This window comes from Pundamilia nyererei, unplaced genomic scaffold (assembly GCF_000239375.1).
Source record: "Pundamilia nyererei isolate P.nyererei 1_Seehausen unplaced genomic scaffold, PunNye1.0 scaffold00013, whole genome shotgun sequence".
NCBI classification, from domain to species: Eukaryota; Metazoa; Chordata; class Actinopteri; order Cichliformes; family Cichlidae; genus Pundamilia; species Pundamilia nyererei.
Window position 1 is genome coordinate 3960514 of NW_005187414.1, and position 11255 is coordinate 3971768.

The 11255-nt window shown below is 41.9% G+C and overlaps 2 protein-coding genes across 2 annotated transcripts in view; both read right to left on the reverse strand.

Annotated features, from left to right (window-relative positions):
• Positions 1-260, reverse strand: part of klhl29 (kelch like family member 29) — a 264330-nt gene extending 264070 nt beyond the window's left edge. The window contains exon 1 of the mRNA XM_005724914.2: positions 241-260. The gene's annotated coding sequence lies outside the window, so the exon portion shown is untranslated. The remainder of the gene's footprint in view (positions 1-240) is intronic.
• Positions 261-5140: 4880 nt separating this feature from the next.
• Positions 5141-10791, reverse strand: trib2 (tribbles pseudokinase 2). Its single transcript, XM_005724918.1, has 3 exons — positions 9410-10791; positions 7705-7997; positions 5141-5676 (listed from the first exon to the last, which is right to left on the reverse strand). The coding sequence occupies exons 1-3, from the start codon at positions 9677-9679 to the stop codon at positions 5202-5204; spliced, it is 1038 nt and encodes a 345-aa protein (XP_005724975.1). The 5' UTR covers positions 9680-10791; the 3' UTR covers positions 5141-5201.
• Between the last annotated feature and the right edge of the window lie 464 nt (positions 10792-11255).

Genomic DNA, 11255 nt, shown 5'->3' on the forward strand with positions numbered 1-11255 from the left:
CATGAGTGTTTGTATTGTCAGGTTGTAAAAAATTGATTTAGCTTTTAAGCCACTGATAAAGTGTAATGAAGTCATGTTCTACCAAATCTGCAGCAGAAGTCAATGGCAAATATTAATGTACTGCAGAAATCATTAACATATAGTCCTTTTAAACATCAGGTCTGTGGATGTAAATATTACTTAAAATACAAACACTATTTAGCAATTTAACAAGATAAACTGGATCAGATTAAAACATACCATTTGTGCTGCCTGTCTGCACTCTCATATGGACGCCTTCACCTTTCTGGACTCCTTCCTGGCTGAAGAACTGTAAAATATTACTACTTCTATAGTTAAATAAATATCTACCATAGTAACAAAAATTCCGCAATATTAGCTGGCAATGACAAGTAGTGGAGAAACTTTTCAAACCATTCCTTCAGGAAAGAGAGTGGTACAACTCTAGGAAAACCCCCAGTACACATAAAACTGGAAAAGTGTGCATACATTTTAAAAAGTAAAAAAATATTCTGCAGAAAAATGTCAATTTAATGTTAAACTGATTAATATTAATGTTGCATATGTTTAAGGTCGAGTTCATTTTAAATACATTATATTATATTTTATGTCCTTTTAAAAAAGTAAAATGTATTACAATTTATTCATGACAAAAAAGAAAAATTAGCTAAATGAAAAGGCTTGAGTAGTGTGTGACATGGTTAATTGTTAATATCTATGAGGGGATTAAAAAAATCAATGGAAATCGATGGTGGAGCATTAGTAAAGCAGCTGATTAAACATAGTACATTCAAACATTCTCGTAGATGCTAATCTGAAAGTGCTGGTGAGCCAGCACCTGGGTCAACTTGCCTGTTTTATTAAAGCTGCGGTCCCCTCTCCATCATGGTCACAGCTTTCCTTGCTCGGGTACTGAGTTATTAACAACTTCTTCACACTCCATCGTCTCTACATCACACATGTTGACCAAGGTGGTTAGCAAGAGGAAACTCTTAGGATGCTAAATCACCGAAGCTTTTTTACTTGCTAATGCTAGCTGTGTGATAACTGATCTCAGACCTGTAAAAGCAAAGCAAGTGGTAGCCTGCTTCGCACACTGGTCTCCTACCAGTGGAAGGCTAAGGATTTATCCACAATGCGCATGCGCAAACATCGGGGGGTGGGGGCACTGCCGCCTTCTCGGCTTGGCTAGCTCAAATCATGTTAACCCGAAACGTACTTGCCTGTAAAACAGACACAGCTACATTTTTTGCCAACTGATGGCTACCGATGTAACAAGATCGCAGTGACGTTAGGATGGATACAAACAGCTGTCTAAGTTGAAAGGAGAGAGATGTCTTTACTTTTGGTGCATTTTCATTTTAAAGTGTCTATTTTTAAATGGGACAACCTTTTCCTGTGAGGTTAAAGGTCATTTGTAGACACCTTTATGATGAATATAATAAGAGAATGCACATGTGTAGCAAGAAGAAAAAAATAAATGCAGCCCAACTTGTTTTCAGTTTAACTATAAAGCATTAGCAAATAGTTTAGTATCATAAATTAGTTAATAGTTATTGGCTAATAGTGATACAAATTAAAGTTCATTACCTCTTTGTAAGCTCCCCTATTAGGGAAATTATACACACATGTTATTATAAGGAATAATTAAATACTAAGTTTAAAAACAGAACATTGTGTCTCAGTGAAACATATCTCTATATAAACTCATTTTTATGTCAAGTGTTGCAATACTTGTACTGTCATTATTACCACTAGAGGGCAGGCCAGCATTCATTTTCTCCTATGAAGGCAGTTGACTGTATTGAATTCTTTTATCTGCTTGATAACAAGTTTTCAGGTGTACTCTGCTCATAAGCTTTCATGTTTCACATTTAATATACAAAGAAACCAACAAACCCCACCACAGATCCTCATTTGTTAAATTAAAATCATCTCGCTATGTTAACCCAAAGAGATCAGGAGGCTTGTGTTGCTGTGTATGAAACACAGTGCACTAGCAGGTGTTGTTGACCAATGACACATGGCTTTACAGTGTCAATATAAACCTAAGAACTTGAATTTATTCTTGAGAATTTGGGCTATCACATTAGATAATTCAACCGTAAACAGGGTTACCATGAATGAACATGATAGGTGGAAGTGCTCTTGAGCACACACACACACACAGATGAAAGTACTGTCAAAGCACTGCATGAACAAATGAAATCTGAAGTGATTCTCTTCCTCGGAGCGATTCAAACACAGGATGGGGTCAGCAGGTCGGCTACAATTGCAGAACTACAATGTTGTCACACAGAACAGCAGAAAGGACTGTAGGCAGGAGTCTCTCAAGAGAGAGAGACACCAGGAAAATGATTTGACTGAAGAGCATTCTTCTGAAGTCTCATGTGTGCGATCATTTAGATGAAGTGGAGCTGACAGAGCAGTCCTCACTCATTTGCAATCCATTCAAGTTCTGACAGTGATTGCAGTCTCATTAGGAATGGGGAAGTGCTTTTGTTGGGGCATGCTGGCCAGAAGAGCACTGTTTTTTTTGTTTGTTTGTTTTAAATACAGAAATAGGCTGCAAAGCATCTACATCACAGTCACAGTTACTTGGTTGTGGAGAAATAACCATCACTTAGCTGGTAGTCTAAATTCTAATTCCACATTTTTATTCCAGGACTCGACTGGATTTGTCTAAGGGCGAGGAAGTTTATGCTCCTTTTATTCCTTCTTTTTTTAAAGCCAAGAAAAGCAAGTGGGTGGGGTCTTCTGTCCTCAAAGTCACAGCTGTGTTCTTGAGATGATTTGGGATACCTCCACTGCATGACAATGATATCCAATAGTAGATAGTAAAGTAATATAATTATTATTTGAAACTTTCTCCACATTTATTGTGAAAATTCACCATTGTAATGATTTCGAAAGGTGGCTAAAGACTTTTGCAAAGTACTATATATGTGTCCACTCTGCATTTAATCATTAGTTATTATTAACCCCTGGCACTCCACAGCGTGTCTTCCTCCCCTCACAAACAACCGGCTGCACCAGACGCCCACCCTCCCTGTGCCAAGATTTCTTCCTGTTAAAAGGGAGTTTTCCCTTTCCTCTGTCGCCAAAATGCTTGCCCAAAGGGGATCACATGATTGTTGGTGATCTCTCTGTATTATTGTAGTGTCTTTACCTCACAATGTAAAGATGAAATGGTGTATCTGTGTGTGTTTTTATTAAATGTAGCCATTACAACATGACAAATGTTAAGTGTGTAATGATGCGTGATTCTGCACGTTGTGCTGAAGAGCTTTTATTTTGTATGTACAGGAAAAAAAAACAAAAAGAAAGAAAAAAAAAAACCCAAAACAAAATCCAGTAGTAGTTCACAATTTATTTTACTGAATAAATTTGGACAAAACACCAGAATCTGTTACGATACAATCAGAACATCTGAGGCAGATATCCCACCATGCACCATCCCCATCCATGAAACAAAAAAAAAGGACTAAACATTAGCACCAAATCAGCACCAGCTTAAATAAAGGTAGCTCAGTCTACAAAAACGATGAAAGCAATAGCTGTTTTACTGTTTAAATCCAAAAACAACTCAGAAAAGCAGCAAACTGAGAATTTTTCCTGTTTTTAAACTTTTCTTAAAAAAAAAAAAAAGAAAGAAAAGAAAAAGAAAAACGAGCACCCTCCTAACCCCACCCCGACCTCCCACCCTTTGCTAGGCAGGCTATAGCATTCATGGAGCACATGCCAATGTCTAGTTAAGGAAAACACAAATTCAAGTAACATTGAGATACGACAAAACGTGTCCACTGGTACCCATTTTCGAGCATGACCGTTTCACAGAACCTAAGCAGGGAGTAGAAAAACAAAAATAAAATTAAAAATTAAAAAAAAAAAACAACCTAACATGAGGTTCTGGAGTGAGCATGTCATAGCAATACTATCACTGAATATCTCATATCAATTTTCTTAAAAAGAAGTGAGGGAGACTGGGTGGCATGAGGCTGTCGGGGGTACAGGAATACTGGCACAGAAGATAATGTGTATTCTAAAACTTCAGACAGACCTTTTTTTTGTTTGTTTTTTCTCTGTTGGCGCCTGTCCTGTGTCAAGATATTGCCTACATCATACATGAAAAAGGAATCTCTGGATAAAGAAAAACCCTGCAATGTAGTTTTAAATATATATATATTTATATTTATATATATAGCTGTTACAATTTAAATAAATGTTATGTTCTTGTTCCTACAACTGAAGAATGGAATTAAATTATATATTTAAAAAAAAAAAAAAAGTAAGCTAATTTTAGAGGTGGAATCATCCTTTCACCTAATACATCAAGTGCATGATACCGAGTGGAGAGGCTGACTATGAAAATAGATTAAGATTGAGGTGTACAGAGTGACAATAAAGCAGCAGTAACAATAGACTGGAATAGCTTTTTAAAAAACAAAAATGCTTTACAAAAGTAATGTGGAAAAACAAAAGTGTGGTAAGAGACAGGAGGAGGCAGAAACATAACAAAAGACAAGGCCATTGAGGAGTTTAGTGACTGTCAGAATCTTCAACAATATAAAACAGACAAACGAGACATGGACACACGACATAAAACTTAAAACCATGAGACAAGGGCGAGGTCAGCCATGTCGATTATGATGACAACCACAAGAAAACGCCTGCTCCGTTTAAACAATGCTCCTGGGTCAGAACTATGACCACCTAAAGCTATGACATCAAACTAAAGAAAACCAATAAAAAGAGCTGGGGTGTTGCGAGTCTGTCAGTTCCTTTAGGATTGTTCTCCTCGGATTCCTTGTCTGTATGTCCCTTCATGCTTTCCATAGTGTCAAAAAAAAGGGGAAAAAAAGGTGAATGTGTCTACTTCTATGAGCACCACATTTAAAACAAAACAGATCTGGGGAAGAAAAAAAAAAGAACATTTGCTACATTGTTTGCAACTTGCATATCTGGTAGCAACATCCCCAATCGGGACGTGCATCGCCAGATGATGTATAGATGCCATTTGTCATGCCAGACTCAAGGTTTTCCATGAAATGGTGGCAAAGGAAACACAATGGAAACACCTTTTTTTTTTATGAGTGACAAATTCACCTATTTACTTCTACTCTACTGTTTATTTTTTTGGCTCTGCTGCGAGCTTGGCGAGCCAACCGTGGCGGAGTCGTCCGTTTGTGCTTGGTGTTTGCTCAGCTGAAGAACTGCTCCAGCTCCTCTTCCATGTTCACCTCAGGCACCATCTGCTCCTGCTCCCTTTCCCCTCTGCTGTGCACTGCAGTGCCCCCTAGCGCCCCGGATGAGGCAAACCACGGGTGCTCCAGAATCTCCCGAGAGGTGAGGCGCTCCGCCGGCTCCCGACGGAGGATGGAGCGGATCAGGCACTTGGCCTTGGGCGTCAGCGTTTCTGGGATGTTGAAGTGGCCCCTGCGGATTTTGCTGAACAGCGAGCCGGGTTCGACATCGTGGAAAGGGTAGCGCCCCACGAGGATGGTATAAAGCATGACGCCCAGGCTCCAGACGTCAGCTGCCTTCCCCGAGTAGCTGCCGCTGGCATTGAGGATCTCGGGGCTGACGTAGGCGGGGCAGCCATGTTTATCTGACAGGGAATCATCGTGCCCATTCAGGATGTACGTGTCCTCGAGGCTCTCCAGCTTCACAAGGCTTCTGCAGACACACACACAAAACTCATTGAGCTCCTTATAAATGTGGATGATATAGAAAGAATTTGAGCAATCAGAAGAAAACCATCAAGTGGGTAATTTATTCTGACAGGCAACGTAAAGTACTTTAAATCCATCACTTTTGGATGTCAATGGAAGTAGATCGCATAATTCTTTCAGCTTACGTCTGACATTTCTTTTCAATATATAAAAAGTGGCATTATACAAACAGATTTTCCAGAAGAAACATAATTATGGGTAAGTGATCAGAAAAGTAAAATCCCCCCCCTCCTACTCATCAAAGCATCTATTTGCACTTTTTGCTCTAAACCCTGCAACAGTTGCTACAATGCCCCTGGGTATTCATAATAGCGACTAATTGTTGAGAAGCTTTATCACTGAAGAATCTGTGCAAGTTCAAGCACCGAAAACAAAAAGCCCCCATACATGAATAGTCAGCCAGCAGAAGCAGGTAAAGACAATACGATATGATGCACCAAGCAACGAGACTGTGATCGAAGAGAAGGATGTATTTATTGCTACGTTTGACTTTCACACGAGGCCGTTTCCTTTCATTAATACGTGGCAGAACGATTTTAGGTTTTAAAACGAGGAACATTCTATTGTTTCCTTGAGCAAAATACCCATTGTTCCCCTGCAATATAAAGAGCTGTGTGAATTTTAAACACAGCACACCACTGCCTGGATAACAGCTCATTTGGAGGATGTGCAAACCTGCAATTAGAGCTAAGAGGACCTAGGAAGGCAAACTACTAAAACGGAGCCGAATTTAATATTAGCACACATTGTGCATTTCAGCTGAGTCAGAGGCGGCGCTCATGATGAAATATCTTGAGGCGCGGTAGAGAAGAAAGAAACAAACAAGCCTTGTTTAATAGCTACATGATTCTACTCGAGGCCAGCGTTTGACTGATGCCGCCGTTTGGTCAAGGGTTAACGGCAGCATGACAAATTCGGGTCAAGAAGCCAACGAATGCTGCAGAAGCCTGCTCGGGTATCATTTTCTGTCTGCTCATCCACTCCTCTCTGCAGTCATCGCAGCGTTTTGTTCCACACTTGGCCTCAGAGCCAGAGGAGGTCTCTCTAAGGCAGCTTTGTCTCCTCTCTCATCTCTCTGCACTCGTTCACCGTTTCAGCAGGACTGAAAGGTTGTAAGAGGAGGCTTGACGGGCCACATGGTAAATGCGACCCGGTGCTGCCCTTCACATCACTCTTAGAATTCACCCGGCATGAATCATTTAGTGGAAGGGGCCCTCAGCATCCGAGCCCAGTGACATTCAAGGTTACTGGACCTGTACTAAATATGTGAGGCGGCTCAACTTCTCTTTTCCACAGAGAGCGCCAGAGAATGACGTCACATTTTTCAGACTGAAGGCCCTGAGTGCAGCATGTGGCTTCAAGGTGTTAAATAAGAAGTACTTAAGGACATGCTTTAGAGCTGGGATTTGTATACAGTATCTAATGAAAAGAATAAACGTTGAGTCTGAACTGGCATCCACTCAAATTCTTTAAAAGAAAAAAGAAAGAACTTAAAAAGCTGCTCTAACAGATGTCTAGATTTTTTGTAGTTTTCATATGCTGCCAGCAGGGGTCAGTAAACCCGCACTGTGAAAAGTGTTATTCTAAAGTTTCCATCACACATAAGCCCAGAGTAATGGATCATCTGACATGCAAAAGCTTCCCCTGATAACTTATCTGTCCATGTTTCTCAGCTCAACAGCTTTCCTGAGTCTTAGCATGAGTAGCGATTACATTTGTGTAACTCATTTCCTTCCCCCAAGTGTGATTCCATTCACATTTACAGTATATGTGCACAAGAATAACCAGGCGACACACAAAAGGCTCATATTTCCTTCATTCTGCACAACACCTTGTATAGTGTCAACTTACACTATCTGCGGTATTAGCTGTAATATCACACACATACCGATAGCATCTTATACACAAAAAAAAAAAAACAGAGGGAAACTGCAAAGTGCACAAAAGATGCTAAGGTTTCCATGGGACTCACCTGTCCTCATTCTTGAAGACAAACTTCCTCAGTTTGAGGTCACGGAGAACCAGTCCGTTGTCGTGGCAATGTGCCACAGCCGAGGCTATCTGATAGAAGAGCCTGGCAGCTTCGTCCTCTCGCAACTTCTTGCAGGTACGGACAAAAGAGTGCATGTCGCCATAGCTTCTCTCGAAGAACACATAGGCCCGCGTCTCCCCAAGCAAAATCTCCAGGATTTGGTTAATGTGCTGGTGCTGGCCAAGGGCGAAGTAGGCCGCCAGTGACTCCTGGTATCGGCCCACATCGAAAACCTGCAATCAGAAGAAGGAAGAATTTATGCTTACTGTTAGCAATGTGGAGAATTAGATCGTATGTATATTTTTTTTTCAGCTATATCATTAGATTCTTTTGGTGGTTGGAGATCTATAAACCAAACCTTTCCCACCATAGATTTACACAATTAAATCCAACTGAAGGAGGTGTAAATTGCCCTCTAATTGAACTAAATGTAACCAACACATGAGTAATCCAACACATTCCCAGGACACCAAACTTGGTCTTTTGGCAGAGCGAGTAAGGTTAAATAGAGGCAAACTGAAAGCATTGTATTAGTACATGGCATTGTGCTGCAGCCTGGGGGTTGCAGTGTCTCTTTTGTTTCCATAGTAACCCCCAATTGACTTTCAGTACATGCAATTCAGGTGAGAGGGCTTCTCTTGCAGTCGATACAAATACACCCCACAGGTCTGGGGATCTTAAGTTGCAGCCTAAGACTCCAGCTAGACAAGAAAAATCAATCCTGAAAAAAAGGGGGGGGGAGGGAATTGATCACCACTGTATCGAAACCAGCACAAAGCAGATGGGGGTCAAACAGCAGTTAGTACACAGGCTTGTGCCAAAGGCCATTAATTTGTTATTGCCCTGACAAAACATTATCTCAAGTCAAAAGGCACAGGTTATTTGATATGTTGTGGCGTACGAGTCCAAGGGTGCATGCAAGTATTGCCTCAATTCATCCACTTAAGCCTCAGGGACAACCCACCTGCCCTCATAATCAGTAATTTACAGAAGTCAGAAGCTATAAATGTGGTGAGGAGAGGCCATGAGTTTCATCCAAGCTTAACAGGGCAGCGTTTTTTATATATTTTTTTGAATGTGTGCATTTTACTCAGATCAACTTCCCTTTAAAAACTGAGCACCTGGTGGAAAAAAGAAAACAAAAAGAAAAAAGGTGCACTATGGATATGTTGGCACTACAGATCCAAGAGTGAGCACTGTGCCATGAAAGAAAGAAGCCATGGCTGTGCCAGAATAGCACAGAGGAGTGTGTGCGTGGTTACTCACTCCTTTGTCAACGTTACATCATGCAATCCAAGCCACACAGCTCACTCCATTCACTTTTTCCATTAGGCTGCTGCTGCCAGCTCTCTATTTACAGTTCAAGCAATTATTAAAAAGTGGAGATGGTGGACAGGAAACCCATAAAAGCCAGCTCAGGATTTTTCTGCATAGCACATTCATCACATCTGAGGACATTAGGCATCGAAATAAAGTCGTTTTAATTCATCTAGACGTGCACGCAACGCACCCCTACAAATATTTCGTGCAGTAAAAAAATAAATAAATATGTGAATATATTTTTTCTCCCCAGATTGACGTCATAAGGGGGGAGTAAAGTCATGCTGCGAAATAGGGAAGGTTTGTTACCATATTGCCTACTAACCTTACATACGAGCTCGTCCCCGCTGTGCAGGTGGGCGGCTCTGAAAACGTGGTCTCCCTCCAGCGGCTCCAACAAAAGGTAGTCCCCGATGCGGGAGATACAGTGCGAGGAGTCCGGGGTCTCCGGCGGGCTGGGAGACCCGAGGTTGGGGCTGAAACTCTGATGAGACTCTGTAGTCCTTAAACAAGACAATTCTTCGAAATCGTGCGCTTTGTGCCGCGATCTCCCATAGCGTGAAATGTTAATTGGATTTGACCTCTGTATGTTCATGAGGAATAAGTGCGATATCTCCACAAAATCGGGGGCCTTCCTCCTCCTTGTTCTTCTTATCCTCTTCTGTCGGGATAACACTTCGTTGTGCAGAAAGACAATCTGTCCAAGTACTTCTGTTACGCTTGCATGAAGTAAAAAAATAAATAATAAATTTTTTCTAAAAAAAAAAAAAAAATACAAAAAAAATAAGAGATTTAAATGCACCTTGCCTTTGCAAAATCTAACAGACTCTGAGCAGCCAAAACTGGCTCGCTGGATTTCATGCAACTAAAATTGGTCTCTGATTTTTTTACTGCTCACTTGCACCCCTTTGTTTTCCATTCATTGGATGAGACTGGGGTAAAGGAAAAATTAAGAATTACTGACTTAAGCTGGATGAAACCCCTTAGCACAGACGTGCTGCAGCTTCACTGACGTTAAGTGCGAACAAAACTGCAACAAAGGTTGCCAAAAGTTAGCTTTTAAAATGAATGAAGAGTAAACCCGCAGCTCGTCTTGCTAGCTTATCTTGCCGGTTAACGGTATGGCACGTTTCATAAAACGGAAACAATTTATAAGACACAGCTGTCAGGCAAGGGGGAAATGCAAAAATAGAAACAAATAAAGCAACTTTCCAGCCCAATTATAGCTGCTGACTTTTTAGACTATTAGTAGCTAGCAGGTGCAGAGCTAACTAGTTAGCTCCCTTGGCTAACTAGTACCAGGTCAGTGCACGGCCTTGTTCCCCGGGATCATATCCATGCACGCTGATTGTCATCTATCACATAAGGAGAAACCCCCATCCGGAAAAAAGACTGCTGTGGCTCTTTGTGTGCGGGAGTCGACGTCCTCTCTCTTTCTGCTGGTCCGGTCCTGCGGAATAAAAGTGCCGTCTTTCTTGAGTGTCTGCTGATATAAATCTGATGGAAGGAAGGAAGGGACGGCCGGCCGACTTTCCCAGGCCAATCCCTCGATTCAGCAGGACATCCTCTCCCGTGGTGCCGCTGTGCTTCTTACGTGGCTGGGAATCTAGTCCATTCAAGTGCGGAGGGAGGCCAGCCGAGCTGTACACACTGCGCCTGTACAGACAGAGAGAGCAAGCCTGCCTGCCTGACGGAGGAGGGGACGAGGACGGGAGGGTGGGGTGGGGGGGGGGCTTCTGTACACACGCACACCTGCGCACATGCACACACATACAAAGAGGCATGCCGACCCGCCCCCTGACGTCATTTAAACAGCGAGAGCTCATTGGCTTCCGAGCTGCCTTATAATATGCGGTGAAGTCATGTGAGAGCCATGTAGTGCGGCTACACCCCCAGGAATCTAAATGCGTCGCATGCTGGTAAATTGGATGGGGAGGGGGGGGGCCGGAGTGAGAGTATAGCTACTGTACGTGCTGTGTTACAAATGTGTTTCCTCCTGAAATGTCATTCAAGGGAAAGCGAGGGAGATCCCGCTCTCACAATAGCACACACGCCGTTCAGCGCAGTTACCGCATAAAATCGTGTTATTTGTAACACCTTTTTTGTGGCGGCATCTACACCTGTGAATGAAAACACACTGCGTTACTAAGCCCTTAGGATACAGTTGAGTC

What these genes read in the sequence shown, in the direction of transcription:
- trib2 (XM_005724918.1), bottom strand. Translation starts at nt 9,679, where the DNA reads ATGAACATACAGAGGTCAAATCCAATTAACATTTCACGCTATGGGAGA. An exon ending in GGGACGAGCTCGTATGTAAG is followed by an intron (nt 7,998 to 9,409) that starts GTTAGTAGGCAA and finishes TTCTGATTGCAG; the next exon opens with GTTTTCGATGTGGGCCGATA. An exon ending in GTCTTCAAGAATGAGGACAG is followed by an intron (nt 5,677 to 7,704) that starts GTGAGTCCCATG and finishes GTGTGTCTGCAG; the next exon opens with AAGCCTTGTGAAGCTGGAGA.